This window comes from Sander lucioperca, chromosome 13 (genome assembly GCF_008315115.2).
Source record: "Sander lucioperca isolate FBNREF2018 chromosome 13, SLUC_FBN_1.2, whole genome shotgun sequence".
NCBI lineage: Eukaryota > Metazoa > Chordata > Actinopteri > Perciformes > Percidae > Sander > Sander lucioperca.
In genome coordinates this window covers 30,215,516-30,236,898 of record NC_050185.1, presented here as the reverse complement: position 1 = coordinate 30,236,898, position 21,383 = coordinate 30,215,516, and the positions used below count along the sequence as shown (strand labels likewise).

The following is a 21,383-nucleotide window of genomic DNA, read 5'->3' as shown; positions in this document are numbered from 1 at the left end:
AATCTATTTTAGTAGTTTTACTTTTCTGTGTGTTAGTTTTGAGTCATTTTGTGTTGGTTTGTGGTCGTTTCACGTTTATTTTTAGTTGTGTGTCTCTGTGTGGTCACTTTGTGATTGTTTTGCATCTCTGTTGTCATTTTTACATTGCAGATCGTTGTGCATCTTTTTTAGTCGTTTTGCATCTTATTTTAGTAATTTGGGGTCATTTTGCATCTCCTTGTAGTCGCTGTGCATCTGTTTTTAGTGGTTTTACGTTTCTTTGAGGTTGTTTTGTGTCTCTTTATAGTCATCTTTAGTCGTTTGTGTCTTTTTGCGGTAGTTTTACGTCTATTTTTTGTCGTTTTGCATCTTTCTGTGGGTGTTTTGCATCTATTTCTAGTCATTTTGCTTGTCTTAGTAGTAACTTTGAGTCTCTGTGATCATTTTGAGTCTCCTTTTTTGTCATTTTACATTTCTTTGTGGTTGTTTTGTGTCTCTGTAGCCATTTTTGGTCGTTTCTGGTCAGTATGTGTATCTTTCTGTCATTTTGTGTATGTTTGTGGTCATTTAGCGTCTCTTTGTGATCGTTATGTGGTTTTTTTTTTAGCGACATTTTATCAGTCAGGACCCCTGACCCCTGGGGCCCCTTGGCCTGTGCCCAGTCGGCCAGTTCAGTAATCCATCCATGACTTGAGGTCTGAAAGGCAGTTTTTTTACGAGAGTCTGTAGTAAGCAGAACAACAAGCCATAGCGGGAAAAAAAAGTGACAAAGTAAACAGAAGCCCCAGCAGCTGTTTTAGACCTGCAGAGGTCTACATTTTCTCTCAGCAGTTCAGTTAAACTGCTTTAAAGAACTAAAATAACCAAATCAAAAGCCATTCTGCTCACTAATATAAGGCCTTTTGCACCAGTCATGAACATGCAGTTCTATGAAATCCCTTTGTTTAGACTTCATATTTAATTAGACAGACAAGCAGTACACAATGGAGGATTGAATCAAATTCACCAAAACAAAACGCTAACTATAATAACATAAAAACATAAAATAACAGCAAAACTGAGATCATTGGAGTCCAGCATAATGTAAAGATGGCAGAAAAAAGGAACAGTTTGACATTTGAACAGATTATATGAGCCATACAGGCTTGAATATGAGAATTCCTGTTAGGGCTTTTATGATATCTTGTCAGGTGTGTGTGTGTGTGTGTGTGTGTGTTTCTGTGTATTCTTCCTCTCTGCAGCTGATCTAGGTAAAGAGTCACATGAATGCAAATCAAACAGCTCGAGGCCGTCCTAACAGCAGTGTGGTGAGTGTTTGCAGTCCTCTGCTGCTTTGTCTCATGATTCCGTCTAAGGTTTAGCCTGTAGTTGTAACCCTGTTAATAACAGGTATTGTCGTGCCGCTCCGTCACACATCTTCAGTGTACATCCTCCTCAAAATAAAAAACTTCATCGAAAGCTTCATATGATAGAGTTTATGTTTCTCAGTGATGATACGCAGCAGGGTTCCATGTGCGGTACCAGGACCTGAAAGAAGATCACAGGATTATCTACTTAAACTAGGTGACAGAAAACCCGTGGTGGATTGTAACTAAGTACATTTATTCAAGCACTATACATAAGTACACATTTGAGGTACTTGTACTTTACTTGAGTCCTAACTTTATACTCTCTACTCCACTACATTTGTCTGACAGCTTTAGTTACTTCTCAGACGACAGTTTTTCATCCCCTCCCTGTCCAGTGAAAACCACGTATCTCCAGAAGTGTTGATGTTGAATGTTTGTGATAAACTGAAGGATGAAGTGTCCCTTCATATGTTGAGAAAATTCTACTACAGCTTAAGTTTATTAAAGTATTTAAAAAGCCTCTTGGATCAGCTGGAAAATGCATCATCACAAAGCTGAAAACAGGGCTGTTTTTCTGACACCATGAAAAGTTTAAAACTTTTTAGAGATACGCGGTTCTCACAGGACAGCGGCGCTACAAACATATGATGATCTTATAGAATATGATGCATTGCTGTAGATTAAACTAGCCAACAGTATGCAAAAGGAGTTACAATGAACACAACCTTCAACATCTACAGCAGTAAAATGCAACACACACATGAATGCAGCAGCAATATTAATCCAGAAACATCAGATAGAAGAGGAACACACTGACAGACTGACTCAGACTGACAAGAAACCAGGTGGGATCCATAATGATGCGGCTACTACACATCTTAATCTCCTTTGTATCACACCTGAAAGGCTCCATGTTATTGTATCTTTAAAGTGTATGAGAACAGAAATGGTGTGCAGGGGTGAGGAGGTTAATGTTTCTTACCCGGGTGTGCTGTAGGAAGCTGGGTTGACCTGAGACGTTAAAGAGACGGAGGCTGCGGAAAGACTGTTGGGAGAAGCTTCGCGGCTTGCACTGTTTGGAGAGGAATTTGATGAAACTGGAAGGAAAAGGTCAAAACACTATTATTATAAACATATATGCACACGCATGCAGAAACCCACATGCATGAATCAGACTCAACACTAACTGTGCGTTTCTATTATTGGGCTAATTAGCCCTGGATAGTGAGATAAGAGATTAAAATGTTATGTTGTTTCCAACATCAAGAATGAACTTTAAAAATAGGTAAACGAAGGAAATGGTACTTGCCTCCACCTGAAGCCAGAGGGCTGTAGGATCTGGATGCTGAGGCCTGAAACAGTGTGAAAATGGCAATAAATTTAGTTTGATTTAAACTGTTTTTGATTTGTTTTTGAAATGACGCTCAGTGAAAACTCGCGTGTAAATCAATGTCAGCAGTAAAGGCTCTTGCATACTAAAGGCTTGACAAGAGCTTAGCTTGTGCTAACTGAACTTTGGTCACTTGCAAAAAACTGCATGTTTTATTAAACTAAAACTGGGGTAGGTGGTGTTTTTTATGTCACTGGGCAAATTTTTTATAACAACCTTTCAGCATATGGTAATTCAAGTGGTCTCAAAACAGGGGCGATTCTAGGATCAGACCTTTAGGGGGGCCTCAGCCCTTTATGAGAATGTGACACGGATACAGCGCCTTGCAAAAGTGTTAACCCCCGCTGCTAAATCAGGAATTTCATTAGCCGATAATCTCTAAGCCACCTACTGAACAACGTCAGCTAACGTTTTTTGACACTATTAACGCTTGAGTCCCCCTAAAAAGGGTCTAAAATCGTCATTGTCTCAGAATTTAGCCCGTGAAGGGAGACATTTCAGAGGTCATTTCAGAAAGAGGGCGTTCCTATTGGCTGTTCTACAAATGAAAACACGAGACTGTCCTCCTCCGAAAAACGCCCACGTAAGTCATTTGTTAAAGCAGCAATTACGACTATAGTTACTACTTATAGTTAGGTTTATAGTGGTGCCGCCCTCTAGTGGCCGTAGTATTTATGACGCCTGCAAAGCAGAAAGTAAGGTGACAAAGTTCAAGAGCGCCAAATTCTGCATAAAGAGGTAGAGGTTAGGGTGGTGGATGGGACAAACAAACACAGGACTTTTACCCAGGAGACCAGATTGTGTTCTGTTTAATAAAAGTTAGTCTATATACACGACGTTCCACTTCCGGGATTGCTCCGGTGCCACCGGAAATTCCACCTGATGTCCCTCATTTAGGCCAGATATCCGTTACTTTCCTCTTTCTTTGAGTTGGCGTTCTAAACTCTGGTGGATTTCTGAGGACTATGGTTAACTGCTCCTCAGATCTCTGCAGGGTAAATCCAGACAGCTAGCTAGACTATCTGTCCAATCTGAATTTTCTGTTGCACGACTAAAACAACTTTTGAACGTACACATGTTCCACCAAAACAAGTTCCTTCCCGAGGCTATTTTGCAGAGCGCCGTTGCTCCGTCAGGCGCTTAGTGCCACACAAGACGATTGTGATTGGTTTAAAGAAATGCTAGTCAACAAGAGCACGTTTTTCTCCTGTCCCGGGATGCTGTGTGGACTAGCCAGACCCTCGTCCGCAGCGCTGTGGAGTAAGGTCTGCCAATGCGAGACTAAATAAAAGTAAATGGGGAGTTTGCTTTAAAGAGGTAATAATCTTCGCTTGATTTTCTGTGTGCAAAAGTCCCCGGAGGACATCATTTTGTAAACAGCCATACTGAGAAATCCAGAGAGAGTTGTGTGGAGCTGAAAGTCTTAATTAGCTTTGTAGCAACTCATTTGGAATTAATATAAAAAAAGTTACGCACTAAAGCTTTAACCTAAACCACGATCGTTTTCTTAACTTAACAAAGTGCTTTTGGTGCCTAGACATAATCAAACTGTGACCGTTAAAACCGCTCAATGGTGTTTTAAGCCCCCAACATTGACTTCAAGGCAGCGCTGCGACTGTCGACTTCAACGCACCTAACCCTAACCCTAACCCTAACACCTAACCTTAACCTTAACCTTAACCCAAACCTAACTCTAACCATTGCCTAATCCTAGTGCCTTCCAGGCAGCGCTGCCTGGAGGACGACATTGGGGGCTTAAAACACCGTTAAAAACACGACCGTTACTTTCTCTGGTTTAGATATGAGGATGGAAAACGCTCCTGTGGGTTGTATTTCTTGCCACCACTAGGGGCGCGCATTTATGAAATGCTCCTGTGAGTCGTATTAGAGCAGAGTCATTCAACAGGGGTTCCGTGACCCCTTGGGGGTCCTTGGAGTTAGTGGAGGTGGGGCTGCCAAATTATGTTTAAAAAATTATGTTTTGAAAGTTAGTTTTTTTTTTTTTTATTAGAACATATGCCTGAAAAGATACATTTAAAGGAATCAAACATTTTAAGAGCAAAGATAAATTGGCTATTTGTGGCAAAAAAACAATGTTAATGTAATGTACACATTACAGATAAGCTTACTATAGATTATGTAGCCATGCAGTTAAGCTTAAGGAGTCACCGCCATTCATTTTCATCCATCTGGCCCAGTGTAATGCAACTTTATTTTATACAGTACATGTAGTAGGGGGTCCCTACTCTGTCTCTCATTCGGCTAAGGTAGCCGAATGACATTGAACATTGAAGACCACTATATTACAGGGTAGGGATAAACGATCTATATCGTCGTATGGTTTGGAGGACTTGTTGGATTGTGTGTGTGCACTTAGTAAATCCTGCAGAAAAAGTTACTATTCCAGCATTGGCAAAAACTGTATACACTCAAAGTAACCCCTGAAAAGGTAGATGGACTCATGAAAAATAAATCTGTAATATTTATTAACCACCAAGCTGAAAACTGCTGTTTTATGACCCATTAATGTGACATATTTGAGCTGGTTGTTGCAAATGATTATGAACACACATGGACTTTAAATTAAAGGAAAAGTACAAAGAGTCACGTGAGAGGAGTAGCCTATAGTATTTTGTGTTTCTAAGTGAAAGAGATTGATGTTTTAGACAGCTAACCATTCTGGAGTTGTAGCTGTGTGATTTGACCGATAAACTAGTCACCGGGCAGTAGATCCGCTTCTCCTTCTGACGCCGATTACAGAACCAAACTCGAACCACCTCCTTCTCCATGGCTAGCTGCTCTGAGATCAGGGTTATCTCCTCGGAGTTGGGCTTGGGGTTCTGGAAACCAAAAATTTTTTATGATTTTATCCTTTAAATGTAAGCACTTATCAAACCCTACCTCTTTAGATTAGCCTTCACCATTACACAATATTACATTTCACCTGCTGTTAGCTGCTGGTTTCATTGTTTCATTGCCTTTATTATGCTTGTCTTTTGTGTCGGTTTTATTGCTTTTACGTTTTTAATGTGGTGAATGTGCTGGTTTTATTGTAAAGTGTCTAACTTCGAAATGCGCTATATAAAGAATCTGTATTTATTGTTTATTCTTATTAATGTTAAATATGTTTGTTTGTATGTATGCACCAATCACCAAGGCAAATTCCACGTAGGGTAACTACTGTGGCAATAAATTCCTTTCTGATTCTTATAAATAAAATGGATTATTATTATTATTATTTACACATAGTGACTTTAATTGTTTAACATCAATGATGAGCAAATGCTCATGCATCATACAAACATAACTTAACGCGTCTGTGAATAGACAGAAAACCAACTGTTCTGTCTATACACAATACATTATATAACTTTGAAAGCACTCACTAAAAAAAACTCCTCAAATTTCTGTTCAGTCGTGAACTCACGTCATGGAATCTTTTCTCCAGGGTCAGCTTGATGTTGGTTTCAATGCTTGTCCTCTTTTTCCGTTTGCGTCCGTAGCCCTCGATCAGGGGCGGCAGAGAGGTGGGGTTGCTCACTGAGTCAGAGGGTGAGTTCTCTAATGTGGAACAATAAAAATATATAACAATGACATTTATCATCAACTTTGAACAACAATACAATCAGGTAAGTAGCAGTTGCACTCTGACTTTTAGTTTATATTTTGTGCTGCAGAATTAATACTAAAGACATTTTGTGTCATGTTTTTAACTCAGAAATCTATGCAAAGTTGTTTTTCTGCCTAAATTCTTCTTAAAGATACATTTTTATTGACTTTTACATTTTCTTTGCTTGTTTCTAGCCCTCTAGTGGTATACAAAATAATAATAAAATCAATATGGTGGTCACTGTGTTGTACCTGCATCACTCAGCCATTTCTCCAGCAGAGGTTTGAGCTTGCACATGTTTTTGAAGCTGAGGTTGAGAGCCTCGAAGCGAGAGATTGTGGTCTGGCTGAAATCATTCCCGTACAGTTTTCCCATCGCAAGGCCCACATCTCCCTGTGAAAACACACACTGTATCACCCTCTTATGCAAAAGTCAAAGTATAGAAAAAAATATATTTGATCCCGGTCCCAGTCTTCCTCAGTTGATGGAGTTTTACTGACTGACGATTTTTTTGTTTCCAAGATTAAAAATAAACGTTCATGCTCATATTTGATCAACTATCAAAGCCATTATAGTCTTTAAAAGTTCTTTCAAAGTAACAACCCCAAATGGATCTTTGTTATGAAAATAAAATCTAAATGCTGCAAATGTGAAAAATGATTCCAAACCAACCAAAATCTAGGTATCTAAGGATAATTCTCATTTATTACAACTTGTGTCTTATTTTTGTAGTTTTGTCCCCCATTTCTATCTGCTACGGTAACATCGTACTCAGTGAAGTTATTGCTGAGATCTGGGAACATCACTACAAGACCAACAAGGCAACAAACACAATATGAATTAAAAAAACAAACCAGCAGTTCAGCCAGATTATATAAACCACTTTATTGAAAGTGAAAACTGAAGGTGAAATGTTGCTAATAATCCCTCATTGCACATAACAAAAACTGTGCACACAACTACAGTAAGCACGGTTGGTCAAAATTGATGGAAGTCGTCGACAGTTTGAGTTATAATTTTCCCATTCACCTTTCAAATAAGGTTGTTGTCAGCACTGCTACCAGTAGACCACACACACACACACACACACACCAGGACTGATATACCGTGCAATAAAAATGTGGCTATGCAATACTTTAAATACATTTTACTATTTATTCTCTTTACATATATTGTGTCTTGTACTTTTCCCCCTATCCCTTGCTGCTGCAACAGTGTTAATTTCACCATTGTGGGATTAATAAAGGATTTTGAATCTTTTTTGGGGGGTTTTCCCTTTATTGTACAGTGACAGTGGGTAGACAGGAAAGGGGGAGAGAGATGGGGGACGACACGCAGCAAAGGGCAGCTGAGGGTCAGATTCGAACCTGCGCCGCTGCAGGACTCAGCCAACATGGGACAAACACTCTTACTGGATGACCTAGAGACCGCCCCAATGATTTCGAATCTTGAATCTTTAACAGATAGACATGATTGCCGATATGAATGTGTCTTTAGGGTTCCAGCACAAACTATAAATACGGCCTGACGGAGCAACCTGAAAAATACAGGATACAAAAAAACCCTCAAAATTCTAAAACAAGTTTTTACAGTTAATGTCCTTAAGACCCTGGAAACTTGGTCTCTAGGTTTCAAATCTTCTCCAGGACATTAGATGTCCATATCTCAATAAGCAGCAGATGTCAGGGCCCTTAAAGGAAAGCATGGTGGGGTTCTTTCTCTTATCTACCTGAGTGAAGCCCAGTTTGATGCGTCTTTGTTTGAACGCTTTAGCAAACTGCTCCAGTTCTTCCAGGTCACTGGGTTCCTCCTGTGGTGGTACAGGCATGTGTTTGGGCATCTGCAGGTGGGACATGTCCATGTGGTTCTCCATAGACGGTCCTGCCAGACCAGAGCGACTCATAGCCTGGATCAGAGCGACATCACAGAACAAAGGTTAGTTTCCAAATAATGTAAAAAAACACAACAACAACTGTAATGTATCTGCAAGACTCAACATTTATTTAGTCAGATGTTCAGATATTGGCTTTCTTCTATCATTTTACCATTTGTTCCAAAAGTGCAATTTTTGTACCCAAATTGTACCTTTAAAGCTGAATTAACAGATTTTTGGCCACTTGGCGGCAGCAGAAACAAGCTTTAATACAAAACTGACATATTATCACCTGCTAAGTTTATGTGAAACTTGTTAGCAAAGAGTTGCTTATTTCCACATCCAGCAGCCTTTAATCAACATAATTATTCATAAGGAGTCTTTGTGTTTGTGTCCACTGATGAATATTACTCCAATATTCTCTCTCTGTTAGCTCTGTTTTTGGTCTCCACCACCTCCTGAGGGAAATATCTGTCTCTTTAGCTTCTAAATGCTCCACTATGTTAACCAGCTAGTCTCTAACTTTGTCTGTCTGCTGTTTGCTGCTGTGTACAGTGAGTTTTAAAGGCTGTTTGCAGCTGTCTGCTGCAGCTGCAAACAAAGTTGATGAGTGCGGTGAGAGTGAAACAGAACGGTCAAGCCAAACCAAGCCAATGAGTCACATTAGGCAATGTGACATCCTTTGTGCATTATACTTTGTGCTGATGTGTGTGTAGACAGGAAGTGGTCTGGATTTACCTGTGGAGTCAGAGCCAGTCCAGGTTGATGCTGAAGGAGACTACTTTGACTTTGGCAGGGAAGGGACAGCAGATTCTGTTGCAAAAGAGCTGCAAAGGAAAACAGCAGGCTTTGACTGAAAGAACTGGGATGCTGCTGCTGCTGCTGTTTGTCAAGAAATACAAGCAGCATGCACCACAAAAATCACAAATTGTTATCTTTCATATTTCTGTTTATGTACAGATTAAACGTAAAGGTAGAAATGTAGAGGTATTGTTAGCTGTATGTTTTGACTTTGGACAAAGGCAGACGTACTAGGCGGATGGATAAACTGTTGTCTGTCGTCAATAGTTAGTCAGCCTAAATGCACACATTTTTGTTTAATCCTCCTGTTACTTAAGTAGCTCAAAGGCATAATTTTAAACTTTGCACAGATCTGGGCTAGCTGTTTCCCCCTGCTTTCACTCTTGATGCTAAGCTAACCTAACCATGTCCTGAGTCCAGCTCTGTATTTAATACACAGACATGTGATATCATTTTGTTATCTAACTCTGGGAAAGACAGAAAATAAGAATGCTTTTTTTTAAGATGTTGGACTATTCTTTAAAGACAACACATCTATGCTAATATATTTAATCCTGCTTTTTTTTTTTTACTGCACCTGGCCAAGATATAGCCCGACACATAGCCCTCTTTAAAAATATAAATGTTTACACTTTGGTTTTTGTTCAGATTAAACACACGAGATGTAACGTGCTAATTAGTCAGTTCCTTTGGACGGAGCCAGGCTAGCTGATTCCCTCTGTTTTCAGTCTTAATGCATAGCTAAAATAACCGGCTGCTGTCAGTAGATTTATAATGATTGTAGGCCACAAACTCTCGGCAAGTAATCTGATTAAGCATATTTCCCAAAATGCTGGTCCTTTAAAGAAAGCTTCTGAATTAGGGAACGGCTCAAATGTTTTGTTGAAACCGTAATGAAGCCCTGAATCCCTGGAAATAAGTCAGTTTAAAGACTGCACCTTGGTGGCTGGTGGGGCTCTGCGAGAGCAGGAAGGGGGAGGGAGACGACAGGTGAGACGGTGGCATCAGAACCAGCTGCTGCATGGTGTGGAGGGAGGTGAGCTCCTGGAGCAGAGACGTAAAACACAACAACATCAACAACAACAACAACAAAATGAGTCTTGAAGTGTTTGAAGTGAATGTATACTCTACTATATATGAGCACTCTGCAGTGGTGGAAAGTACATTTACACAAGAACTAATACAATTTAAAATGCATGACTTTTACTTATAACAGGGTGCTTTTAATCACATGTAACTACTTATGTAAATCTGAGTACTTCTTCTATCACTGCCACTCTGTGAAACTCAGTCCCATACCCAACATGCTTAGATGTACAATAACCAGTTTAAAAGGAATGATAGATTGCAATATTTTTGGCTTATAAGGTGGGATATTTATTTAATTATTTATTTTAATTATTGTTTTTGCTTCTTTCTCTTCAGATGCTTATGTGTTGCATCCGTAGACTGTACAAAATAAGTGGGTCTGAAAAGTGAAGCCAATGAGGAAGTGTGTTAAACCTGCATTCTATCTAACTTCCAGCAGGGGGAGACTCCACTGGCTCCAAAAAGAAGTCTGTTTCTATAGAAGTCTATGAAAAAAAGCCCTTCTTCTGATTTGATTTATTACCTCAATAAACATTTTCATAACGAGTGTATGGCCTCAATCGCTCAAGTCTTTTTCAATACAGCATAATGTTCATATTGTAAATTATGGTCCCATTTATATTAAAATAGACGATAAGCAGGGGATGCGTTAGGGGCGTGGCTACATACCGACCTGTCAATCAGGACAGAGGCTTAGCAATGCTAACCGTTTACATTAAAATAGACCTCTGAACTTGTTTTTGGCTGTTATCAGTGTTTTAATGTTAAACTTTGACCTTCTCACTGTGTGTTTTCACTTCATCAAAGTTAATTGGAACATTTTGGTTGCCTAAAAATGGGCACCTCAAATCGTCCATTTTCTTTTATTAATACACTCTAACACTGTCGACTGTAATGGAACTGAGCATTTCCTTTTACATATATGTACATTTATATGCATATAGGCTTTGATATCTTCCCATTCATACACCCACAACAAATGTATGTAAGTATGCAGTTATCTCTTTGACTATATAATTTGCTCTGTACATCATATATCCTGCATCTAAGTCAGAGGTTTAGTTCTTCTGTATTGCTGGTGTTGTCAGAGCAGTCTGTCTGTGTGTGTTTAAAAGCATCAAATAAGTATTGTAAAAAAACAGACCCCAGACAGCTGACCTCCAGGCAATGGAGAGCTCTGTGTCAGATGACATGTCTTCAGTGTGGCCACTGAATGAGGCGAGTCATTAATCTCCTCTGTCTTTATCTAAGACATCGAAAGCACAACCAAAACAGTGTTAACTCAGGTATATGAATACTTTAAATGGTAAAAAAGATGAGAAACATTGTCTTGGGGGCAAATGGGTGCATGTTCACTTGTGTGTGTGTGTGTGTGTGTGTGTGGAGACAGTGCGCACACACACACACACACACACACACACACTCCTCTCCAGAACCAGTTTGGTCACTAAACATTATACAAAGAGTGATAGCCTCTCTCCCTCCCCTTGGGCAAGCCAGTATGCAAATCCCTTCCACCCTCCCCCCTCCCACACGACCCACCCCCACCTGGAAGCCATATCACTTACTGAAAACACGAGCACTAAAAGAAACTTCCTCCTCTTGCCAAAAACAATGTTTGGAGAAGTATCCAAATAGCTTCAAACTATTTGAGATGTGTTTTTAGAGAGATTGGAGTCTTTATCCTGAGGATGTAAGCCGTCTAAAAGACAGTTGAGTCTCGTTCACTACCATTATCATGGCTCTCGGATATTTGTATTCCAACTGAACTTGATTTTTAAAGGGTACAGAACGTCTGGTGATAATCTTTAATTTTCATATTCTCAACAAATCCCATGAAAAGACAGAAACCAACAAGGACTTGATCCTTTTAATTTTTTTAGTATTAGTTTAAATAAGTATTTAGTATAAATTCTTATATATCTTATTCCTTTGTGCCATAGAGCTCTATTGTTGTCCAAATACTATTAAAAACATGGATATTTTCAGTCACTCCCACAGACACCGTCCCGCTGATGTAAATTCACACTAGAGCACCAAATGTGGAATAATCCGCAGCTAAAAATATTCCCCAACAAATGCACTATTTACTCCTGTTTGAGCATGACTCTGTTACTCACTTGTCGATTGAAGTCAATTCCGTTTTGCTCTAAATGTGGGAAGAGAGAAAGAGATTCAGGTTATTAAAAGTCGCTCTGTGGCTCATAATGACATTCAACTTCAAACTCAAATCATATAAAGATCATATTAAGTCTGTTAGCATTCAATGTTACCTACATGTTTATGTGAGACATAATTTCAGTGTGATATTTTGTTTTTATACCGTTATTTCACCACGAAATCTTTATCTTTTTCAGTTGCAATGACATCATTTTCTCATCGGAACATCATCTAACTTTATCATACTGAATTTCTATTTAATTTGATTTATTTATGGATCTTCAAAACACACCACTCCCAAAGGATAACATGTTACAGTAAGAACACTTATTTCTCACGTGGTCCTGAGTTTAAATGTTAAAAGACAGATATAATATAAAGATATAAAACATGCAAAAGTTTAAAACCAAAACTACATCACTGCAAACTAAACCAAAGCATAAATACACCCAGATACAACAACATCTGATTAATAGCACATGTAAAATATATTAATAACTTGTCACCTTACTCTATAGATGCGCTCTGAGCTGACCTCTGAAAGTACCTCATATTTTTGTCAATTTCACATTATTAAATACAAGGATAAACAACTAAATCTTGACTAGAAACATAATATAAACAAATATATATATAAAATAGTGTAGTGCTGTATAGTGGGGTTATAACCCCCCAATCATCACAAATGGCCAGTGCAATCCACCCAAAAAAACTATTATAACTTCCTTTACATAAAGACATTTGCATCATGAATTGATGCAGAAAAGCCAAACATTGTTCCAGAGAAATTCACCAGAATTCAGAAAATGAAGTGTTTGACACACAAATCAAAACACCATGCAGTGCATCCTTTACAGGCAATAGACATGGCAATTTGCTTTGTTTGTACACAATTATGCATGTTTGTAAAAAGGACAATGAATCTATGTAGAAGTATGTGTAGTCTTTTCAAGAAGTGCAGTTTTCAGCAGAGGATGAGGGAGGACAAGGGACAGGGCCGACAGAGCACGAGAGTTCAAAGGTGTGCTGGATAAGCACACATCATTTGAATGTCAAATTGGGCCTTTGGACTGTGTGTGTGTGTGTGTGTGTGTGTGTGTGTGTGTGTGCTGCTGGAGACACATGATGCAAATACACCTATAAAACCTCCTCCACACACACACACACACACACACACACACACACACACACACACACACACACACACACACACACACTGCCCCCTCACCACCACCACCCCACTATGTCACTGCCCCCTCACCACCACCACCCCACTATGTCACTGCCCCCCAGCACTACCAGCTTCACAGCCAAACTTCCAGTATGGAAATTACCAAGACATGCAAATCAGCTCTGAGCGCAGGAAGCCTGTGTTAGAGCTCCGTCTGCACACACACACACACACACACACACTAGAAACGATGGTTGCAAAATTCTTCATTTTAACCAGTTGTTTCGTCTTATACTCGTAAAAGTGTATTTCAAAAAAGAAGACTGTGAGTAGATTAGTATAAACATCTGGGAACAAGTGGAGTGATAATCCTTTGGCACAATCATGTTTGACTTCAGTTAGCCTTGAGGGCTGAAGGTAACATTTCTGCATTACAAAGTCAGTCACAGAAGGTGTCCCAGTGACATAATACATCCTTATAGTACTGTAGAGTACTATTGTATTATTATTATTATTATTATTGTATTCTATATTTTTGTTTTTGTTAACAGATCACATGACCAACAATGCATTGGTCCGCCTCTTAATACTTTCTGCCCATCGGTTCCTTGTGAAGATTAATCTTTAAAAATTTGTCACAAATATATAGTTACATTTTTTTTTTAAGTCTCAGTAATTTCCCAAAACAGCTGGTCACTGTAGTTTTTAATCAAACAAACTGGAGGAAATAAAATAGTGCATTTGTTGGGGACTATTTTCAGCGGCGGATTAATCCACATTTGGTGCTCTAGTGAGTATTTGTGGCAGCAGGACGGTGTCTGTGGGATTGAGTCAAAATAAAATACAGTGTGTGTGTTTATGGTAATGAAGGAACATGTCACCCAGTGCAATAGTGTCACTCATTGATGTGTTTTAGCAGTTTTTGGACAACACTGGAGCTCTATGGCACAGAGGAAGCAGATATATCAGGCTGTGACACACACATCGTTGTTAAAAGCATACATTTATAGTTTGTTTTGCTCTTTTCTTGGGATTTTAAGCATATAGAATAACACCAGACTCCTCTTTAAAACTTTAAGACAACATGCATGATTGCATCCTTTTTTGTTTTGTTTTCTGAGACATCCCTCTCCCCGATTTGTTACACGTGTGAGCAGCTCCTTCGTTTCCTTTGTGCATTGCATAATGGGACAATATCCAGCAGAATTTATACACGTAAGGACTTCTTCGAGTACACTTTTCCAATCTGAACACATAACATACTTAAAGCCTTCTATACACAGAAAGAGCTACAATATCAGCTCAGACAGTGTTCAGTTCACACACATTTTACTTAAAATTAAACACCTAAATATTCGGTATGTAATGATATTTCACTATGTCACTTTGATCTATTGTATGTCCTGTTCTCCTTTTAGTAAGCTAGGTATGTGTTCTTCTCTTTGATCCTGATTCTAACAGGCATAGGGATTGTTCTTTTGCATTAGCTTTTTCTGCAATATATTTTCAGTTTGTGGGACTGTGTAGAGGATAGTATCGCTATGTTATTCTGTTATTTTACAGTTTCTTTCAGATTCTCAAGCTAACAAAAGCAAACAAAACTGTTCAGAAAGCTACACAAACATGCTAATTCAAAAATGTGATATTAAGAGACAGGTTTTAATGAAGATGTGGAGCAGCACATGAATGTTAATGTTGTCAGACATCTGACTGAAATCCCACCAGGCAACCCTTGTCTCCTAGAAATGATGTTTATTTGCAACTAATTTGCATTTTAGAGATGAATTTAATGCCATCTGAATCATGTTTTTTAATCAACATAAGAGGAAATCGCTTTAATACAATACAATATACAATAATACAATATTCGCTAAAACAGCCAATCATATAAAAAAGCTCTTATTTTGTGCTCTTTTAATGTCTAATCTTCTTGTAATGTCTAATATTTCTTACTCTTTTATTATTCTACCTACCCGCACAGGGACTGCGGTTGGAAAAACCCCATTACATTACATCTTGTTTTTATATATGGTTAATATTATTTGTGCATTGTCCCTGTTTAAATAAAGAAACATAACATAACATAGAAACTTAAGCATGATTCAACTTTCTTATGTTCAGCAGAGATGGCAAAAGTACTCACTTCTCGTACTCAAGTAGAAGTACAGATACTTGTGTTAAAATATACTCTGGTAAAAGTAGAAGTACTGATTTAACTTCTTTACTCAAGTAAAAGTAACAAAGTACAGGCTTGGAAATTTAAGTAAAAGTAAAAGTAGCCTTGCGAATGACAACTCTTTTTTTATGCAAAGCTACCTGGACCACACAAATGTTACTAGAGTGCAAGCTGAGAAACTTCAGTGGAAATGGAAAAAAGGCTCTTCATATGCCATTGCCTACATTTTAAATGGATGTCTGCCAATAGGCCTAAAACATCACATATATGATTATTGTGACAGAGACTGGGACTCCAGGTTAATAAGATTCTGACTGAGTAGCAAGATATGAATTCAATTGTGATTCTGTGATAATTCACAGATCCAGTTTCTCTTTTTTAATCTTCCCCTTAACATTTAAAGGAATCTACATGTATGTGTGTGTGCTCAAATATGGCTTCTGGAAAGAAAATAAAGGATAAAATATGCTGAATCTCTGGGATCTCCGTTTTCTTCATTTTCAATCATGTCGTGTCCATGCTACTATGTGCTAACATTACCGCCATCAAGCCGCAATGATTTGCCGCGAATGAATGCCGCCGAATCTGTTGAGTCGTCTTGTAGTGGTGCGTCAAGTGCAACATATATTCCCATCCAATTAGATTGAATTAGGTATTGATGACGCGAAAAATAATAACGGTAACTCCACTGAAATTATTTGAAACTAAAGTAACGAGCCAATTTTGTAAAATGTAAAGAGAAGGTACCGATATTCGTGTTAAAAATGGAAGGAGTAAAAGTAAAAAGTTGGCACAAAAATAAATAGTAAAGTAAAAATATCTAAAAAATCTACTTGAGTACAGTAACAAAGTATTTGTACTTCATTACTTCCCATCTCTGATGTTCAGGCACTCACAACACTCAGTTAAAGTTAGGGAAAGAGCTTGTCTTGGTTACATATTAATAAAGTCAAAAGGGACTTAAAGAAGTATGAGACAGGATGGGTTAATGTTATTAACATTTAATGATCTTTCCCTAAACTACACAAGACTCTGGTAAAAACCTCAAATCTCAGACTTCAAAGTCCTGCACTTTGTACGCCCACCATCAACCTAGACCAATCACATAAAAAAACAAAACCATTTCCAACATAATCATGGCAGCCATTAGCTTTACCCCCTAAATGTAGCCTACATACCATAATATCTAGGAGACGGGGTTGCACAAAGTGATCAAGAGCAGATACACTGAAGCACAGCTGTAAATATGAACACTACAGGTTCAAAACGTCCGCTGGAACTATTTCTCCTCTGTTTCACTTCAACAGTTGAGGAGTTAAAGGGTTAGTATACCCAAATTATAAAAATGATCTCACTAATGCAGCTTTCAGATTTTACGCGCTGTGCACTACGCACTTTTGTACACAGTCTTGTACCTTTGCCTTTTTTCAGTTTTCAAAATGTTTTTTTGCGTCAAATCAAATGTTTCATTGTCACGCTTCATCTCGTAGTCGGATGACTTTGTTCCATGCTTAAAGGTCATTATATAAGCATTTTCTGAAACGTAAATAGAGGTATTGAATGTTGAAAACCCGGAACCAGAGTTGTTAAAAAGTGGGCGGTCAGTGTTGAGCTCTCTGGTGATGCATCTGTGCCGTGCTAAAAAGCGTGCCCTAGTGCTTGCCCTGCTAAGAAGATCTGATAGCCATGCATTGTTAAAACATATCTGGGATTCCAACATGGTTGGCAACCATTTTCCAAGTTAGAACTATCTCAACTGGTGTCATAGCCTGGATGCCAGCCAAACTTAGCCCCGCCCACAACATTTGAGGTCGGGAAGTTCGGTCTGGACTTGATCCATTGTGGAGCAACTATGCTCGAGCCAGAGCTGTTCGGACCAATCAAATTTTCAGGGCGGGCTTTATACGATGACGGACAGATGATCAACAGTAACGTAATCAACCACGTCACCATAGAGCGCTTGGGTTAAATTTGTTTACAACAATGATGGCTGCCATCGCGTCTGTTATAGAAGATATCGACAGCGCATCAATTTTAAAAGAGGAACAGAGAACCGTGATCACGTATGTATACACATTGCCACACCCGTCCGCACAACCCGGAACCAGCCTTTGCTCTGTCGAAGCCTGCCTTTGACTTGCAGCTTCTGTGACGTCTGTCTCCGTTGCTCTGTTTGGTTGTAGGTCTATCCAATTGAGTGCAGAGGCATTTTCTTTCCTGATTCGGTTGAAACACGCCCCAAAATCACACCCCAATGGAGCAGTATCAGACTCATATTCTGACTAGAATCTGAGTATGACGTCGTCAGGCTACTGGTGTCATATATTTTGGGAAGTTCTGAAACTACCTAAATGAACTTTTTTCCCATTTTTACTTCAGTGCTTGCCTGGTTGCCTTCCTTGTTTCTACTGGCCGTGCAGTGCAAAAAGTTCAGCTAGGTTGAATGGCACCATTGCGTCGTGTAAGCAATTGGAATCAATGAGTTTCAGGGTGCAGCCGCGGAGTTGTCGCATGCTATCTGAAAGCCTCATTACCTGAAGTGGTATCTCTCCACTCAGATAGTTTGGGTTTTAGTTGTTCAGGTTTTTCTGTACATGTGGAGGTGAAGGGATATTCATTTATTTGAGGATAGATGGCTGAACACCAAGAGTCAGGTTCTGTCTGAGGTTTCTGCCTGTTAATATTACGTTTTTCCTCGCTGCCGCTGCAATAAGTGCAATTGCTCTGGAAGAAATTGTTGGGTCTCTGTTAATTGTAGAGTGTGGTCTAGACTCTAATTGAATAGTTTGTGGTGCTCACAGCATTGAAAACAAAATGTATTATGGTATACTTGACTATGTGAGTTCTGTGGCAGTGGTGGAAGAAGTATTCAGATCCTTTACTCAAGTAAAAGTTTTAACACCACACTGTAAAACTACTCTGTTACAAGTAAAAGTCCTGCATTGAAAATGTTACTTAAGTAAAAGTGTGTAAGTATCATCGGGAAAATGTACTTAAAGTATTCAAATTAAAAGTACTCAATGCAGAAAAATTCCTCACATTTGGAAACGATCAAAACTGTTCTGTCAATCAACTCAGTGTTTAATCTGCTAATCATTTCAGCTGGACTTGTAGGCCATTATATAGTTGGGTAGTTTAATCTATTAAAAAAGCATTGTATTTTATAAACTACATGTGTTTTGTGTACAAAATATCTTAATTTGTAAAGTAACTACAGCTGTCAGATTAATGTAGTGGAGTAAAAAGTACAATATTTTCCTCTGAAATGTAGCTGAGTAGAAGTAGAATGTGGCATGAAAAGAAAAGACTCAGGTAAAGTAGAAGTACATCCAATTTGTACTTAAGTACAATACTTGAGTAATTGACTTAATTTCACCACTGGTCTGTGGATTACCACTTGGACACTTAATTGGAAAGACACATTGCTGTTGATTATTTGAATGTCATGTTTTAATACTGGGAGCACCACAGACTATATTGTATTCACATTCACCTGCGTTGTATTGGAGTGGAGGCAGAAATCTCAGAGACAGATATCTCAAAACAAGGACAAATAAAACCAAAATGTCAGTTCATTCATATATGCTATTTCATCCAAATATATATTTGAATGTGTATTTATATACGTGTATATAATATATTTATTTATACACTCAGGACCCCTTATGACTAATGATGAGAGCTGCATGACGATTTCTTTAGAATCAAAGTGCAGCTGTGGCGCATCTGATTTTACAAAAAGAGCCGTGGTGATCATATATTGACAACAACACAGACATGTAGCACTTCCATGAAATGCAGCCGTTCTACTTCTCCCACGCAGCCATTGTCTGAATAAAAAGTTCCACTTTTTTTCTGTTGCTCGTTCCTGGTTTTGTTTTGTGGCTGATTGGTGTCCTCGGCCCCCCAGGCAGCCTGCATGTATCAGCAAACAGCCTCAGGCGCATCCTGGTATAGGAACCAACTGCCACAATATCCACACACCCACACACACACACACACACCCACACACACACACACACACACACACACACACACACACACACACACACACACACACACACACACACACACACACACACACACACACACACACCCAGCTCCCTACACCACATCAGGCATCATATTGACCAGTATGAGCTAAAAATGCGCTCTTTGTATTGACGGATGGAGCTGCAAGTACATTAACTCAAATACTGTACTTAAGTACAATTCTGAGGTACTTACTTGAGTGTTTTAGTTGTTTGCTGCTTACTTCTACTCTCTACATCTCAGAGGGAAATATTGTACTTTTTACTGCACTAAAGTTATTTTATGACTTTAGTTCTTTGCAGATGAAGATTTTAAAAACCGATAAGTAGCCTATATTAAAAACAATGCATTGTTTTACAATAAATTAAACTACCCAACAGTATAAAAAATGGATAAAAATAGCCTTACATGTTCTGTACTGCATCAATAATATAAAATAATATTATAATATAGCCTATAATAATTCAACAACTAAAGAGTACTTCAAGAACAAGAAAGAAATTGTACTTTAACGTATAAAAGTACAATTTCTTTCTTGTTGTTGATTATACTTACATACTTTAAATGCAGGACTTTTACTTTTAACAAAAAATTTAAATTGTGGTCTTAGTAATTCTACTTAAATAACAAATCTTAATATGTCTTCCACCACCGGAGATGTTGCACTTAAATAATACAGTAGCAAATGTTTCTAAAACCTGATGTGAATAGCAGCACCAAAGACCATTGAACAGCGATACAAATATAAAGCCAAAAAGTAAAATTTCAATTGAATTGAATTCAATTTTATTTATAGTATCAAATCATAACAAGAGTTATCTCGAGACACTTTACAGATAGAGTAGGTCTAGACCACACTCTATAGTTTACAAAGCCCCAACAATTCAAGTAGTTCCTTAGAACTTTTTAGAAATTTAGACTATAAAATGCAGGAGATTTGAGTCCAACAAATATCCTCTCAGATAATTCAGACAGTAGTATTATATGATTTTTCTAGATATTTTCCAAATTAAAATCAAAGATATAAATAAAGTTTACTTACTTACTTACTTACTTAAAGTAAACACAAGTAAGCTTCCTATAATACACTCTTCAGGGTGAAGCTGATAAACTCCCTTAAAGTAACACATCAAATCAAATGTAAATACAATAAACAAACTCTTTCTGTGAAAGTGCAGCGTCACAACAACAGCACACTTTCTCCTGAGTCACATCTGTTGAACTGTGTGTGTTGAGATGATTCAGCTGCGTGATGAGGAAAGGTGAAATACCCTTACCTGCCTGTTCGGTTGGAGCCTCCGACTGCTCCACCGTGTCTGCGCTCATCTTAATATCTGTAATGATAAATATCACTGATTTTCCTACAGGATTGTAACTTCACCAGGACAATGTAGCACTCACAGGAAAATTATGAATTTATTCTAATGCCTCCTCTCCCCTCCCCTCCACACCACACACACTCCTAGTTGTAATATTCATAAGCAAGGCAGATCTAAACTCTTATTAAAACTCATGACATAACGAAGGTACTAAAAAAAGTAATTAATGAGCCTGTAAAGGTGGAGTGACTCACCTCAGACAGACAAACAGTTTCTGCCGCTCCAGCTGCCGTCTTTCCTCCCTGATTATTCAAAATGAAGCATTGGGAATGAAGTATTGGGATGAAATGTTTTGACTGTTCATCAGCATTTTCCTAAGTGGAAAAACGTTCACCTCTGCAGTGCAACCCTGTGCTGCCTGATAGGCTGATTTG

General features: G+C 38.5%; 1 protein-coding gene across 1 annotated transcript; it reads right to left on the bottom strand.

Annotated features, from left to right (window-relative positions):
- Window positions 1–541: 541 nt before the first annotated feature.
- On the bottom strand, window positions 542–21,367 carry pou2f3 (POU class 2 homeobox 3). The gene is made up of 13 exons (XM_031308078.2): window positions 21,204–21,367; window positions 20,908–20,964; window positions 12,212–12,240; window positions 11,236–11,337; window positions 9,941–10,046; window positions 8,940–9,028; window positions 8,058–8,234; window positions 6,580–6,721; window positions 6,146–6,279; window positions 5,394–5,558; window positions 2,638–2,680; window positions 2,311–2,425; window positions 542–1,506 (listed from the first exon to the last, which is right to left on the bottom strand). The coding sequence occupies exons 2-13, from the start codon at window positions 20,954–20,956 to the stop codon at window positions 1,464–1,466; spliced, it is 1,194 nt and encodes a 397-aa protein (XP_031163938.1). The 5' UTR covers window positions 20,957–20,964; window positions 21,204–21,367; the 3' UTR covers window positions 542–1,463.
- Between the last annotated feature and the right edge of the window lie 16 nt (window positions 21,368–21,383).

Coding starts and splice junctions, on each gene's coding strand:
- pou2f3 (XM_031308078.2), bottom strand. CDS start 20,956: ATGAGCGCAGACACGGTGGAGCAGTCGGAGGCTCCAACCGAACAGGCA. Junction 9,029..9,940: donor GAGCCCCACCAGCCACCAAG/GTGCAGTCTTTA, acceptor TTTCCTTTGCAG/CTCTTTTGCAACAGAATCTG. Junction 6,722..8,057: donor TCAAACTGGGCTTCACTCAG/GTAGATAAGAGA, acceptor GTGTTTTCACAG/GGAGATGTGGGCCTTGCGAT.